Source organism: Enhydra lutris, unplaced genomic scaffold (genome assembly GCF_002288905.1).
Source record: "Enhydra lutris kenyoni isolate GAN:26980312 unplaced genomic scaffold, ASM228890v2 scaffoldscaffold28, whole genome shotgun sequence".
NCBI lineage: Eukaryota > Metazoa > Chordata > Mammalia > Carnivora > Mustelidae > Enhydra > Enhydra lutris.
Window position 1 is genome coordinate 6,411,257 of NW_019154112.1, and position 16,515 is coordinate 6,427,771.

Below are 16,515 nucleotides of genomic sequence, written 5' to 3' on the forward strand. Positions count from 1 at the left end.
TACTTTTGTGGCTTACAGAAGCCAGCAGTATCTGACACTTGGAAGTAATTTTGCCAAACAGATTTTTAAAAATAGGTCATGTGTTCACATTGTATAAAATTCAAAAGGCATAAAAGGATATTTAATGAAAGGTATCCTTTCCTTCTTGTTCTCCAATCATGCTATTCCTTTCCTCAGAGACAACCACTGTTCAGTTTCTTATGTGTTTTTTTTTTTTTTTAGTAGTAATTCTGTTAAGGGATTTAAATTGTAACCTATAGTATAATGATGGAGGGAAATACATCTGATATTATGTGACAATTGACTGTAAACAAATGTAACTGACTTTGGATTGGAAATACTGGAATTCAGATTTACAATTAAGTGGTATCTCGTTCAGAATTATTTGAAGTTGTTCTTTCAATTAGTTTTTTGGGTATTGCAGAAAACTGCCCCCTCCCTTTAAATTTCTCTTAGTATCCATTCTGGAGCCTCTGTTATTTTTTACTACTATCATCCTTTGAGAACAGATTTGATTTTAGGAAATAACGCAATCAAACTGAATTAAAATAATTTAGAGAACTTGTACTCAAGTCTGGTGAAAAAGATTAGGCATTCAGATTGGTCATACTGTTTTAGGTCAAATAGGAGTTGTAGCTATAAAGTAATGACCGAATTTCTTGTGTGACTTGTAGAACTGGATCTGAAGTCTGTTCCAAAAAAGAATCTCTGAAAGCATTTTAAGGAATGCAACCTCACTGAAATAGGTGTCAGTTTTCTAATTTGATTGTTCCAAAGTGTGATATGCTTTGATGTATAACTTAAGTTTTTTAATATTAAGCCTATTTTCGTTATTTTAATTTGTTCTAAGTATATGGTAGAAAAGCAAATAGCATCCTGTATGATAACCAACTATGAATCGAAGATCAAGGAATCAGACTGGAAATTGAGAATCAATAAGGTTTTATAAATATGCCTTTCCTTTTTAAGGGGTAAAGGGAACTAAATAAGTCTTGCAGTTTTAAGGAACTTTGTGCATTGTCTGTGAGGGGAAATGAAGCAAAAGTATTGTTTAAGAATACTTTGTTGCAAAGCATTGATTTTTTGGTTTTGGGACAGAAGGGGGGACTCTTTGTGGTGAATTTAAGGAAATACAAACAGGAACTTAAATGCCTTTCCTCTGGGTATGGTTTTTCCAGACCCTTGCTGTTGATTAGAGGAGGTGGGGTCCTGGTCGCCATAAAAGAGGTGAGAGTTGAGAATTACTCTTAAGTCATAGTCATTTGTTTATTCTACAGTATTGAGTACCGGCTATGGACTAGATAACGGGCTAGGTTTCCTGAGCTAGAGCGCTGAGCAAGACAGAGTGAGATAGTCCATTCCCTCCTCAAGCTTATAGCCTGATGCTAATAATAACTATATTTTATGGATTGCTTACTATGTTCTAGGCATTTTGCTGTGTAGTTTATATTTATCATCAGTATATAAAGCATATACACGATTTTTAGTAAGAGGATGGCAAAATTTACTAAGAAATCAAATCCAGCTTCCTAAATGCTTTGTGTAATAAGACTGTATATACGTAAATGTAATATAAATAAAGCTAAGTTTTAGTGTTAATAGCCATTTACAGTTTTAAATCTTTTTTTTTTTTCTTTTGGGATGAGCCAGGGCACAGATAAATGAAAAAACATCATTGTTGACTATGCAAAGATGGCTTTCTTGACTCCTGATCAATAAGAGAGGGTTGCACTTTATTTTTCTAGTGGCGATAATAGGCCCGTACTGATCTTTCTTCCCATTTGCTTTTCTTTGTAACCAAAAGCAAGGTGATTGACTGCATGTCACCAGTACTACCAAATAAATATTTAAATCTAATAACAAATATATTATTGATATATAAAGATTTAAAAAAATATTTTATTTATTTATTTGACAGAGAGATAGTGAGTGCAGGAACACAAGAAGGGGAACTGGGAGAGGGAGAAGCAGGCTTCCCACCAAGCAGGGAGCCCAATGTGGGGCTCAATCCCAGGACCCTAAAATCATGACCTGAGGCGAAGGCAGCCGCTTAAAGGCTGAGCCACCCAGGCACCCCCGATATAAAAGACTCTTAAAAAAGAACTCAGATTTGGGGCGCCTGGCTGGCTTAGTGGGTTAAGCCTCTGCCTTCGGCTCAGGTCATGATCTCAGGGTCCTGAGATGGAGCCCCACATCAGACTCTCTGCTCAGCAGGGAGCCTGCTTCCCCCTCTCTCTCTGCCTGTCTCTCTGCCTACTTGTGTCCTCTCTCTCTCTGTCAAGTAAATAAATGAAATCTTAAAAAAAAACCCTCAGATTTGTTATGAAGTCATATTTTATTTATCAAATCCCATTTTCTTACTGATACTTTTCTACTGGCTCCCATTTTAAAATAAGGGTATTCTGAACCTCTGGCTTTTCAGTTCTGTCAGTTTAATTTCTTGATACTGAAGAGTACTCTTTTTTTTATTTCCCTCTAACTCAGCTTTAGAGATGATTTTTTTTTTTTAAAGATTTTATTTATTTATTTGTCAGAGAGAGAGAGGGAGAGAGAGCAAGCACAGGCAGACAGAATGGCAGGCAGAGGCAGAGGGAGAAGCAGGCTCCCCAATGAGCAAGGAGCCCGATGTGGGACTCGATCCCAGGACGCTGGGATCATGACCCGAGCCGAAGGCAGCTGCTTAACCAACTGAGCCACCCAGGCGTCCCTAGAGATGATTTGTATGTTGACTCTTTCATGAACTTGCTTGGGCAATTGTGCAGATGGTGCTGAAACCCTGAAGCTTTGGATTCAAAGGTGGAAGAATTCACTGGGCTAGATTATTCTCATTTTAGTATAAATTGGCATTTTTTATGGGATTTTACACTATAAAGTATTTTCATTGAAAGCATCATCATTCAGTCTTTACTAATTCTCTGTTATTAACCCAGTTATGTAGAAGAAGAACTGTACTCATTTCTAGAAGGAATGGCTTACTTGCCAGTGGTACTTTGGATTTGGTTCTGGGGTTTCAACATTTTAGAAGTTGTCTTTTCTCTATATACAGGCTGTTGAGTTTGTGCGATAGTACCTTCTTTTGTGCTGTTTGCATTTATCCCTCTTTTTGTGAAGAAAGGGGTTGCTGGGTCACTTGCAATAGAGCTATGACTGTATAGAACCAATCCCACCAGCGTCATTGCCTAGCTAATCTGAGGGGTAGTGACTTAACTTGTTAAAGTATACCTCTTCCTCAGAATTGATAGACCAAAAAATGAACTCATTGCCCAGATCACATTTTTTCCCCAGTAATTATTAGGCAGTGCAAATATTTAATTTCTGAATTTATGAATCATGTTGGTTTGAAATTCTTCAGTGTACATGTTGTAAAGTTGGTACTATCTGTACATGTTTGTGTTATGTAAGTAGAGGATACTAATAGAAAAAAATTGCCTCTCCAGGCCTTTGAAAATATATTAGATTTTTGCTCTTTACTGTGAAATTTGTTATTGATTTGTTCCTGTACAAGAGGTATCCTTACTATAATGCTCAGTAAAAACCTCATTGTAAAGTGGGTTTCCTGGCTTAGGGAACCTAGGGATTTTTGTATCACGGTCACCATGTACTTGGAAGTCATGCACGTATTTCTTCAGGACAAAAAAACCCAAAAACAAAAACAAACAAAAAAACCTCTTTAAACTTGAGGTTTTTGTTTTTGTTTTTTTTTTTTAATTTTTTATGTAAATAAAGCTTTCAATATTAGAAGTTTGTCTTTGCACAGGGTTTCCATAAATTGCTTGTGTGTTAAAAATTTATAAAGCAAACCAGTTTCTAGCATTTCAGCCTGTTAAGAGTTTATTATAGCAAAGAGGAAAATGGTGGTTTGTAAATTCTGCAGTTTTGACAAATAGGTCTTGGATTTTTGACATGACTCCTAGGCTGAAGGTCAGGGGAGAAAGAATACAGAAAAGAGCAGCCTAGGATGACCCCTAAGTTTTGGTTTTGGACAAATGGTTATTTCAGTACCACTATCTGAACTTTGGAGTATTGTAAGAATTGTGAAAGCAAATGGAGAGAAAGAGGGATTCATGCTAATGTCCTTGACAGGACTGTGTGTTATATGGATACTTGGAGCACCTACTATGTATGAATCATTCTTCAGGTCTTGGAGATGGAGTAAGAACAGATGAAAATTTCTGCCCATAAGAAGCTATATTCTAAGGGGGATGAAAGTGGAAATAGATAACAAATAAAATTTATAATATGTCAGGCGATTGTTGCTATGGGGAAAATGAAGAAAGGAAAGGAGAGGGAATACTGGGATGGCTGTGTTGTCCTTTTTAAGCGGGCTCTTTTAGTCACGGTAGGCCTCAGTGATGAAGTGACAGCTGAGCAAAGACCTGCTGGAGGTGATGTAGAGCATGGCGGGTTGGACTTGGGTCGGGAGGGAAGAACATTCCAGGCTAAGGGATCAGGAGGTGCAAAGGCCTCAAGGCAAAGGCCTCTTTCTCTAGGATAGCTAGGAGACCAGTCTGGCCAGCAATGAATGATCCAGGGGCCAAATAGTAGTAGAAGAGGGTGGAGGGGCTGCAAATGTGCAGGGATCCTAAAGGGTCTTGCTTTCCTAAGAACCTGCCTTTTACTCTGGGCGAGAGGGGAGGCCATGGAGGGTTATGACCAGAGGAGAGACACATGATCTAATTTATGTTTTAACAGATAACTCCTCTTTGGGGTCTCTTATTTTTTCAGTTCTATTCCCTACCCATTGGAGGTGCTAATTGTAGTTTAGGGTAGAATGGGGGAGTCTGATGAATCATGGTGCACAGCCCCAACCCATGTGCACAACTCTCATTCCAGAAGGCTCAGAATACTAGAGCTGGTACTTCTGTTGGGCCCTAGAAATTCAGGGTATTCCAGTCCAGCTCTTTAAATAACATGGGCTTACTTCACTTTTTCAGGTTTCTGTTGCCAAAAGGAAGGGAGCGAAGAGATTAGCTCTAGACTTCTGCTGACAAAAGAAGATTAGCCTGCTGGCAGGTTGAACGTTTTCTAACTTCTTTGGGCTTCTAGGTTTTTTCTTATAATTGGGCCATATTTTGAAAGACATTTTTACCTTCTTTCAGCATTTAAGATGTCATTTATTTTGTGTTTTATTTGACCCTATATCTGCTTCACATTCCTCCACCTTACCCCATTATAGTAATTTTAGTAGAGGTCTGATTATTGTTACCTGTTACTGATGTTTTGGCTGTGAGGCCCCAAGGGCTTCTCTGTTAACTTGAATAAGTTATGATTAAACAATTCTACACATACGTGACCCTATAAAATCTTACAGGGTTTATTGTCTTACCTGCCTTTATAGATACACATGTTTCTCTCCTCTTTCATGAAAGCTCTCCCCCTTTTACTGCTCTGTCATCTAGTTGGGGAAAATAAGTGTTCCTGAACACAGATTCCCATGGTAACATAACAAAAAGGTAATAGAACAAATGTTTATTTTGTCTAGCTGCTGTCTGAGTAACTTTAGACCCTGAACACGTTGGCTCCTGTTACTTTGTATGATGTTGTTATAGATTTCCTTGTTTTCCTCAAAAGCTCTAGGCCTTGGTGTTATTATCACTATGCCTGTGACATGAAGGAGGTATGTATGTGTATCTTACTGTCAGTCTACCCACAAGTATGCTTTTCCAAGCTTATGGTCCCACGTGGAAGCATCACACAACACAACTATGTAAAAAAAAAAAAAAAAAAGGCAAAAAGCATACCAGTTGTCCTCTTTGTTTTCTTAAGTTCATTAATTCAGTATTGCCTGTATTAAGCACTGTACTAGATGTTATGTTTATAAAAATAAAAAGGCAGAAAGGGTGACTGCTTTCAAAAGTATCAGTCTAGGGATATGTTACCTTGTTTCCTCAGAGATTACTTTGTAAGTAATCTCTTTGTAGCTTTCTTTTCTGCATTCTTTCACTTAAGTTGCCATTTCACATCCACCTTTATGTTTCTAATGGCTTCCTTTGAAATTTTCTTTTAGATTCTTTTGTCTCCCTTGACTAGTGACACTGGTTACTTTATATCTAGGGAAACCCTGTGCAAGGATATATGTTGGAAATCTGTGTCAGAGAAGCCTTCCCATCTGATGACTCAGATCTAGAAAGTGATGACATCAGCATGTGCCCACAACAGGTCAGAACTTCTTCTTTTGATCTGCCCAGGGTTCACGGAGGCTATGTGTTAGGGGAAACGGGGGACTGTCAGGGTAAGGGTCCTTTAGAGCCTTAACCCAGACCTATAATTCCACTTGGGGCGGTGTCTCTGCTGAGATAGCCTTCTTCACCTACAAATTAAGTGCCCTTAATCGTGCCCTTAGTCTGTCCTGTGACACTCAGCTTGAAGTGTCTGATTTACGCAAGTGTATATTGAATTCTTTCTTATATTTCATCATCCTTGTAGTAGATATAACTTTACTTACAGAAATAATTGCATTATTCTTAATATCCCCCCAAAGGTATTTCTCCCCCCACCTTCTGTCAGATCCATATAGGGCTTTATCTAGCTTGAGCCTTCTCGAACTTAGACTTTTGCATAATAAGTTTCTATTTATGTTTTCTTCTCCAGGCAACCAAATGCTGGGAAAATCTTAGTTATCTTCTTCAGCTTTTTAATGATTTTTGTATTAAACTGAAGTGAAATATTGATGTTGGCATCTTATATTGATAAACTTATAGTAGTTTTTTCATTTGACATTTTAAGTTTATCTTGCTTCATTTTTTGTTCCTAGTTTAGGAACAAAATGTTATGTGTACTAGATGTTATGTGCCTTATGCTTTGAATGATCTGCTTTGAAATTAGCAATCTCAGTAGGTTAAGTGGTATCAATGCTAAAGGGAGCAAAAAGGGAAAATAGCAAATTAAGAAAACAGTAAGTACTATGAACATCTGTCAAGTTCCAAATATAATATAACCTAGGGTTACTCAACTTACTGACATTTTGGTGGGATAATTGTTTGGGGTGGCTGACTATCTTGTGGATTATAGAATATTTAGAAGTATCCTTGTACCCTCCTTGCTAGATATCGGGAGCAACCTCCAGTTGTGACAACCAAAAATGTCTCTAGACATTGCCATATGTCCCCTGGGGACAAAATCACCCTTGTCGAGAACTACTTTTATAACCCTATGTATTTGGGTCGATTGGCTCTGAGGAAAACCTAGATAGGATAACTTGAACCTTCCACTAGCAGAAAGATAGAAAAACAATACTTTCTGTGCATATTCTTTTTCTTCTTCTTCTTCTTCTTCTTCTTCTTCTTTTTTTTTTTTTTTTAAGGTTTTATTAAACCCTAAAGAGAGAGAGAGACAGACAGATACAGCATGAGCGGGAGGGGCAGAGAGAAAGAGAGAGTGTCTCAAGCAGACTCCATGCTGAACACAGAGCCTACTTCAGGGCTTGATCCCCGGACCCTGAGATCATTACCTGAGCCAAAACGAAGAGTCAAACGCTTAACCAACTGTGCCACTCAGGCACAGTTCATCATATGATACAGTCTCAGCAGGGGCTTTGTTCATACATTGTGTGTCCAAATTTGTATTTCTAAACCTTATCTCAAGAATATCTAACCCTTTGGTTTTAAGGTCTATTGAGACCATGTTTCATGCTTTTCCTTGGTTATTTTTCTTAACATTGTTTGAGGATGATCTCAGATCTAGCACTAATTACCCTGGGAATAGATTGATGTTATAAACTTGTATGATTCAGGCTTAGAGTTGTGAAGGTGTGATATTTGAAGAAAGCTTTCATTAGCACTGATGAATGACAGTGGTCATGAAAATTATAATGAGGGAACAAGCCAATTACTTGAAGATTTGTTGTTAAGGCAACATGATTTTGGAAAATTTGAAATGTGTGTGTATATGTATTTGCCTGTGCTTTAGATTTAACGTAGTGAAGAAAATCTGTTGGTCATCCATCAGTGTTAAATGCCTATCAGTGTTAAAAGAAATAGACAAAAGGGGCACCTGGGTGGCTCAGTTGGTTAAGCAACCGGCTCTCAATCTCAGCTCAGATCTTGATCTCAGGGTCATGAGTTCAAGCCCTGCCATGGAGCCTATTAAAACAAACAAATAAACAAAGAAATAGACATAAAATCGAAGTGAACTGTATATATATAAAGGTATTGATGTGTGTAGAGATTTGGGGCATTGTGGGCTATAGTAGAATGGTTTCATGGAAAAAAAATCATTTGAAGGTTATTTTGAAAGGTGGATAATATTTGGAGAAGAGGAAAGGGAACATATTTTAGGGACCAGGAGAAAACACAACTAAGAGAATTAGTTATGAGATCTACTGGCCTGAATATTTCAGGTAGCTTGAACCCAGTTGTGGTTCTTATTCTGGTTGTTCTTCAGAATCAGTGTGGAGTTTTTAAATACAGATGCTTAGATCCTACACTCAGAAATGAAGAAGTACCCATGGAGTAGGGCTAAGGCACTGCATTTTCCTAGGCCATGGAAAGCTGTTAAAATTTCTTGAGTTTTTAAAGTATTGAGGAAAAGTGTTTTTAAAACTGATCTGACTGGAGTGTATAGAATGGATTAGAGGAAGCAAATGTATTGCTTTTAAAAGTCTTCAGTAATTTATGTGAGTGTCTGTTTATTCTGAGTCTCCAGTGAGACTTCACTGTTCCTTGAGGTCAAGAACTGTCTGCTTTGGTATATACTTATTAATCTTGAATTATGTTCCAGGCCCTGGGCTAGATTCTGAGGATATGCAGATCACCTATAGCTTCTGCTCTTCCTCAGAGTTTGGATTTGGAAACAAATAATAAAGGGATTTTTTTTTTATTCACTGTTTATAAAGTATTGGCTACATTATGTTGCTGATTGTAGTCTTAGATCCTGCCTAATAATTGCTGAATAATTTTATTGTACATTTTAACTTGTAGAAACTACATGTTCGTTATCCATAGCATGAAAACAAATGATCAAGGATTTGGTCCCTCAATTGTATTTTACTTTCCCTATTTTACTGTCATTTCAGAGGTTTACTCAACTTCAAATTCGAGAGTAATAGATCTAAATATATATATTGAGAATCTACTGTGTGGTAAACCCCATGCTAGAAGCTGTCATGAAACTATTTTGTAATAGCATGTTATTTCAACCTAGAACACCTAAAACTACCTGCCTTTTACAGTTCATAAAGTACTGTCACATAATTATTTTATTTAAGCCTCAAAACAGCATTGTGAGATAAGCAGAGCTGGTGACACACCCATTTTATTTGGAAACAGGCTTATAGAAGCTTTGCCCCAAAACACTGCAAGGAAGTGCCAGAACCAAAACTAGAACTCAAGTCTTTTGACTACTAGTTTATTTTTCTCTGTATCAGACTGCATATGTTTATGCTTAATAGAATTTTTTGAGATTAGGTCATCAAAATACTGCAGAGACCATTCACTAGGAAGCAAAAGTAGCTTTGTTAAATGGAATTCCAGTGATTTTTCCAGAGCAGTAAAAAGATTCTTAAATAGCATTCCTAAAAGTAAGTAAAATATCTTGAAAATTTCAGTATTTTGTTTAAAACAACAACAAAAGCATGTTGCAAAGTTTTAAAAATATGACCATAAATTATTAGATACGTCTCCTTTAAAGAGGTGGAGCTAATAATCCTCACCTTCAGTGAAGGTGGTAATTGCTTCTCTAATATAGGGAATGTGGTCATAAACATGGAATGTGATTCTGAGGTTAGGTCATAAAAGATATATGGCCCCTATCTTGTTCTTCTCTGAATGTTTCTCTGAAATCATTTGCTCTAGAGCAGTTTTTCAACCTCAGCACTATTGACATTTTGGACCAGATAATTCTTTGTTGTGAAGGATGTTTAGCAGTAACCCTGGCCTTTACCCACTAGATGCCAGTGCCCACTCCACACACTCCAGGTGTAGCAGCCAAAAATGACTCAGACATTGTCAGGTACCCCTTGGGGGGAAACTGCCCTCTGTTGAGAACCACTGCCTTAGGGACAGCTCTGTTGAGAAGACTCAGAAGCAGCCTTACAGAGAAGCCCACATTATGAAGAACTGGGGCCTGCCAAAGCCGTGTGAGGCAGCCATCCTAGAAGCGGATCTTCCAGCCTCAGTTGGGCTTTCAAATGACTGTAACGAAGGCCAGTATCTGGACTGCATCCTCCTGAGAGACTCTGAGCCAGAACCACTCAACTATCCAGCTCCCCAGTTCCTGACTAACAGAAACTGTGAGATAATAAGTCTTGTTGAAGCCACCAAACTTGGGGGTAATTTATTATTTAGTAATACACTAAGTGTTACTGTAAAATATATGTGTATGTCATATAAGATGGAGAGTCACAGACTATGCAAACCAAAGATTGTGAAGACATAGTAATACCTGTTATATGCATCTGTAGTCATGTTTATAGGATATGTTTGTAGGGGGCTTTTTTTCTGGATATGAAGCCTATGAACACAATTATTGTAAAAGCCTTTGAATTGGAGCAGCAAGCAAAGTTGACTGGTGATAATCATAAATAGTTAAAATGTAATATAGGATTCATTTATTTCATATTTGCTTGAAAGGAGTTAAAAACTAGTTAATGATAATTTCAAAAACATTTGTTACTGAAATTTTCTTTTCTTTCTTTTTTTTTTTTTTTTTAAAGATTTTTAATTTTATTTATTTGACAGAGAGGAAATCACAAGTAGGCAGAAGCAGGCAGAGAGGCAGGCAGATAGAGAGGGAGAAGCAGGCTCCCTGCTGAGCAGAGAGCCTGATGTGGGGCTTGATCCCAGTCATGACCTGAGCTGAAGGCAGAGGCTTAACCCACTGAGCCACCCAGGCGCCCCAGTTACTGAAATTTTCAAACACAAAAGTAGTGAAGGTAAATTCATGGTGACAATATTCTAATGAGGCTTGGGAAAATAATTTCACATGTAGTAAAATAATCCACATGTAATATTTTTGTAATCAATATGAGATAACTATTGCTCTTGATACAGATGTATTGACTGCATTTGCAATCAAAGAAATATTGTTAACCGACACCAGTGTCGACACCACTGTGGCTTTTAAAGCTTCAGTGAAGAAATATGTTACAAAATCATTCTATTTTCAAATGGGCTTACAGCAAATGAAGATTAATTGCATTTCACATTTTAATCACAAATCGGTTTGAATTTTTAGATTGCATGTCTAAGTGAATTTCTACATTGTTTGCATTTTAGTTTTCATCAGGCTAATAAAAAAGCAATTGTGAAAAACATTTTTGCTCTAGTAGTTTAGAAGTTTTGCAGCAGGAATTAGACTGATTAAGAATGGCAGGTATCCAGTATGTGTTTCTATGCTGTTGAGTTCCAGCCACATAGCTAGTGTCCCAAATAAATCCTGTCACAAATACACTTCCTGTCTGAATGAGATTTTCATGAAAATACTCAATTTGCATAAAAGTTCTTGAACTATTAAGTTGTGTAAGGCAAAGTACATGGTCAGTTAAATGACTCTTTTCCATTCAGTGTATTAATCTATTGTTAGACTGTTTAATATGTCATTTGTGATCTGAGCCTCTTTGAGAGTAATATTTAAAACCTGAAAAGTTGGGGATTGGTTACATTGTACACTTGTAACAGTTGTATTAATGACATTTGATGTTTGTCCCATAAGTATGAAAGTGTTATTATAAGAAACTAAATTCCACTTAAAAATACTATATATAGTTGCAAATAGTCAAATCATTTTGTGATCCTTTAAAAAAAGTGTTATATAAACATTAAAACAAAGTATTTGAGAGTTAGTGAAACTATTAAAAGAAAGCTAACAATAGTTCAAATGTGATGAGTTTTTAGAATCAGTTTTAAGTCCCTTGCTGCTCTGCAGGATATTTTTTGAGGTTCCTAAATCAAAACTCGAGTTCTAGTTTTTGCATAAATTTGCCTTATTTTCATGACATTATTTCCAAAATGGAGGGATAGACCGTAAAAATAAAAAAAAACTATGGTGATACTTGCACATTTGTCTGAATTTAGGAGGAAGAAAAAAGTTTCCATAGTAGTGGGAGATGTGTGCCAAAAAATCTTTCTAGTATGATATTTATTGAAATTTGTACCAGATGTTATAGGTAAAGAGGAAGTTCCAAGTTAGTAGTATAAATTACTTATTTAGAAGGCTCATTTTACAGGCTATTAGCAGTTAGCCTGATTCTATTGGAAAAAAGCCTCAAATTGTATAATGTGGAGAAGAGATGTCATGTTTTTGCATTATTTCCTTCACCTTAGATACTTTAATTTGATGCATTTAATTTGATGCATTAATGGGAGTTTGTTCAGTGTAAGTACAAATTTTAATATATTTAAATTTTTCCCATAATTTCCAAAAATAAACAAAATTGTGGTTTGTCATTTTAAACATTATTGAGGGTTCATTTTTTTTTTCTCAGTAACATCATGCGGGGATTAGAGAAGTCATCTATGACCATTGAAAGAAATTGTAAAACCGCTTCTGATCCTCACAAATTACCTAGAGACTTGTCAGGTGATGGCTCATTCTTCATTCTGTTGGGGAAAACCAAAATTGTTTTTTGAGGAAAAACCTGGCATGGTCATTTGTCCTTCCATGCTCTGTTAGTGTGAGCATTTGTCCTGGGTAGGCAGCACTTCGCTTTTCCTAAGAGATGGTCTCTCTTACTCTATCTAGCAACTCACCTGAGTGTTGGAGCATATTGATCTGCCTCTGCCTTGCTGCATAGAAAATCTGCAAGCCAGGTGCCAGTCATGGAGGAGAAACACAGAGGCTCTGAGTCTCTGTACCTATCAAAAGCTCAGTTGATGGAAATCATTTTTAGAGGATTATCTGAGGAGCATGGAGCTTACCTTTTTCTCTCGACACACTTAAGATTTCCTCTTAGGTTAAGTCCGCTGGAGAACAGCAGCATGCATGCTATTATGTACTCTCTTCCCCACCTTTGCTAATAATGAACGGTATTTTGGCTTTATGAAACAGTCTCCACTGATGAAGAAACGCTAAGAAAAGAACCGTCTGAAACCCACTAAGAATGTTGCTTAGGACATTTTTACCACATTATACAGCATCTCCTTCATAAACATACACAGGAGGAACTCTTCTCTGGTTTTATTACAGGAATAATTATGTCTCTCTTCAGTTCTCCTGAGTACCTAGTTTGTTTTTATTATATGGTCCCTGTGACTCATGTCTTAACTGGTTGTGTTCTCTTGTGTGATGGCTTGAGTGGGCTCAGAGCCCACTTAAAAACCCACTCTAAAGGGTATTTAGAAAAGACCTCATAGTAATCATTAGTATGTTAACCTCATCTATACAGAATTTCTTATTTTCCCATAATCACTGTTATTTCAAGTTATGTATGTATAGTTCCATACTGCCTTAAATCTATTGTGGAATTAAGTGGATAAATAAATTTGGAAGTTAAACAGAATATATTAGGATATGTTAAGAATCTAATAAGCCAGGAGCACCTGGGTGGCTCAGTTGGATAAGAGTCTGCCTTCAGCACAGGTCATGATCCCAGGGTCCTGGGATCTAGCTCTGCTTTGTGCTCCCTGCTCAGTGGACAGCCTGCTTCTCCCACCCCTCTGCCGCTCCTCCTGCTTATGCTCTCTCTCCCTCTGTCAAATAAATAAATAAAATATTTAAAAAAAAATCTAATCCAGTTTTTGGTGGGGAGAGAGGAGGCAAATTTGAATGGGTAACAAAACATTCAGTTTTATTGAATATTGTGTCCTAGGCACTGGGTTCACAGCAGTAGATGAGTGAGTATGACATCCTACATTTATAATCACTGCTTTTAATGAATTTTATATTTTTTCCTTTAATTTTTTCTTTACCATATCAGCGATTTTATAAAATGTGAGTTAACTTTATAGCTGTGGGAGACTTCATGTGAATTTGTAATTGGAGGAAAACCTTATTAAATGATGTATCCTTAATTTTAGTTTGGGAAACCTGATCATTGTAAAGATAATCCCATTTTATGATGTTGTTCATGAAAACAAGATTTTATATGTAGCTATAATTTTTAAAAATGTGATTAAGAGGCCCAACTGGTAATACTAGTAAGTGAATCATTATAATAAAGGCAAAGCGAATTGCCCTTATCCTGGGCAGCTTGGCATTCTGGAAAAAGAATGCACATTGATATTAGAGCAATCTGGGTTTGAATCCCACTGCCTAGGAGTTATATGCCCTTGGATGAGTTGTTAATGTCTTTGACCATTAGTTTCTTATTTTGTAAAGCCAATATAACTATTGTAAAAAGTTATAAGGATTAAGTTAAATATTTCCCAAATGATGTATGACATAGTCAGATATTCAGTAAATTTGAATTTCTTCTCCTTTGATTTAATTGGTTTTATCAGGTAATTTAAAAAGTTATCAGTAATTTTTGCTTTTGGTAATCAGTGTTTGATTTGGGGTGAAATTACTCCTCTTTCTAAATACTGCTTTTTTTTTTTTTTAAGATTTTATTTATTTATTTGACAGAGAGAAATCACAAGCAAGCAGAGAGGCAGGCAGAGAGAGAGGAGGAAGCAGGCTCCCTGCTGAGCAGAAAGCCTGATGCGGGGCTTGAACCCAGGACCTGGGATCATGACCTGAGCCGAAGGCAGCGGCTCAACCCACTGAGCCACCCAGGCGCCCCAAAATACTGCTTTAATTAGTGATAATAACAGGAGGCTAGGTCAGAGCAGTAAATTCTTAAAGAGGTGGGGTTGAGGATGGATATTATATTCTTTGCCTCAGCAGCTTTGTCATAGGAATCATTGATAAGCAGAAAGCAGTTTCTCTGAACAATTCCTGCTTATTCTCTTTTGTAAGCAAAATATTTTAAAAAGTGAGAATGTATGTCCTTTGAAGTAAAAATCATCTGTTTTAAGGAAATCATGCAATTATTGTAGAAGCAGTATGAATTAAGATGTCCATTGTAATAGTATTTATCATATTTGTATGTATGAATGAATGAATGGCTATAATGCCCATCAATAAAGAGAATAGTTGAGTAGATTGTGGTGCAGATATTTAATGAAATTACTATAAATGTTTAGTAAAATGGAAAATGCTTATGCCTTTTGGATAGAGCCCAAATTTATGTACCAAGAGTATAGCTATGTAAGTATTATTTGAAGGAAATACAATTTTTTAAAAAAGATTTTATTTATTTGACACAGAGAGAGACAACCAGAGAGGGAACACAAGCAGGGGGAGTTGAAGAGGGAGAAGCAGGCTTCCTGCAGAGCAGTGAGCCCAACATGAGCTCGATCCCAGGATCCTAGGACCATGACTGAGCTGAAGGCAGACACCCAACAACTGAGCCACCCAGGCGCCCCTGAAGGAAATATGTTAATAGTGTTTTTATTAAAGTTAGAGAGTACCTATTTTTTCTTTTATGGTAACAACAATACAGATGACTTAGGTTCTAATTTTACTAATACCTAATATTAAAAGATACAAGCTCATTTTTTAAAAAATCAGGAAATATAAAATAAGCAAAAAAGTTAAAATTCTGAATATATTAGACATTTATTCTCTGTGTATATTTATATATACATGTATGAGTATACAGTCCCCCCACCCCCACAGATAGGATCATTCTTTACTTCTGAAACTTGTTCTCTTTCCCATTAATAATAGAACATGTACATGTTAGTACTATATGGAGATTCTTGCTAATGGCTGCAATATATATGGGAGAAACTACCATAATCCAGATTCTCCCCTATTGGACATTAAGGTCATTTCTGCTTTCCTTCTTTTGAACAAGCTGCAATAAACAAATATATTGTGACTCCAACTTATATATTTTTATATGTAAACTTTTAAACCCAATTTATATATTTTTGAACCTAAGGTTTAAAAAAGTAGTCAAGTGTTTATAGTTGCACTATTTTATTGGGCATTGTTTGCTTTCATGTTTGTTTTCATCATTCCAGTTAGATGGTAGGTTCTGTGACATCAGGTACAATGTTTAATGTTTCTTTTGTATTCACAAAGCTTCTCATGAAGGAGATATTTCAGTAAATAATCAGGAAGTGATACTTTGTTATTTGTAAAATTCCACATCTTTGCCTCCTCCAGTATTCTAGATTCATAGGGAGTAGTAGAATTTTAGGGATTGAAAAACTTCCCCTAAATTAAGTAATACAAAGAGAGCAAAGGTTATTTCTTTTCTTTCTTTCTTCTTCTTCTTTTTTTTTTGCAAAGGTCATTTCTTATGAAATACTTTTCATTAATACTATCTTGAGCTTTTCCCATATGAAATGCAATTAATTATGGCAGGAAAATTTTAGAAAAGCAGAGTTTATACAATTAGAATATATTTAAAATGGACCGAACTTTTTGCAAAGTTGAGCTTGATTATCCATTAAGAGTTCTAGTCAGAGATCCATTGAGGATCCATTCAGTAGTATCCATTAAGAGTTGATGCTTGAACAGCAAAGGAAACAGTTAACAAAACCAAAAGACAACTGACAGAATGGGAGAAGATATTTGCAAACGACATAT

General features: G+C 36.5%; 1 protein-coding gene across 5 annotated transcripts in view; it reads left to right on the top strand.

The window, feature by feature from the left end:
• The window catches only part of LOC111152183 (mitogen-activated protein kinase 14), a 77,106-nt gene that overhangs the window by 2,356 nt on the left and 58,235 nt on the right, over nucleotides 1-16,515 (top strand). Inside the window, exon 2 of one of the 5 annotated variants that reach the window (XM_022510558.1) lies at nucleotides 6,055-6,159. The exons of the other annotated variants lie outside the window; for them this stretch is intronic. Within the exon in view, the coding sequence (XP_022366266.1) occupies nucleotides 6,134-6,159 (26 nt within the window). The 5' untranslated portion in view covers nucleotides 6,055-6,133. The remainder of the gene's footprint in view (nucleotides 1-6,054; nucleotides 6,160-16,515) is intronic. 5 annotated transcript variants of the gene reach the window in all.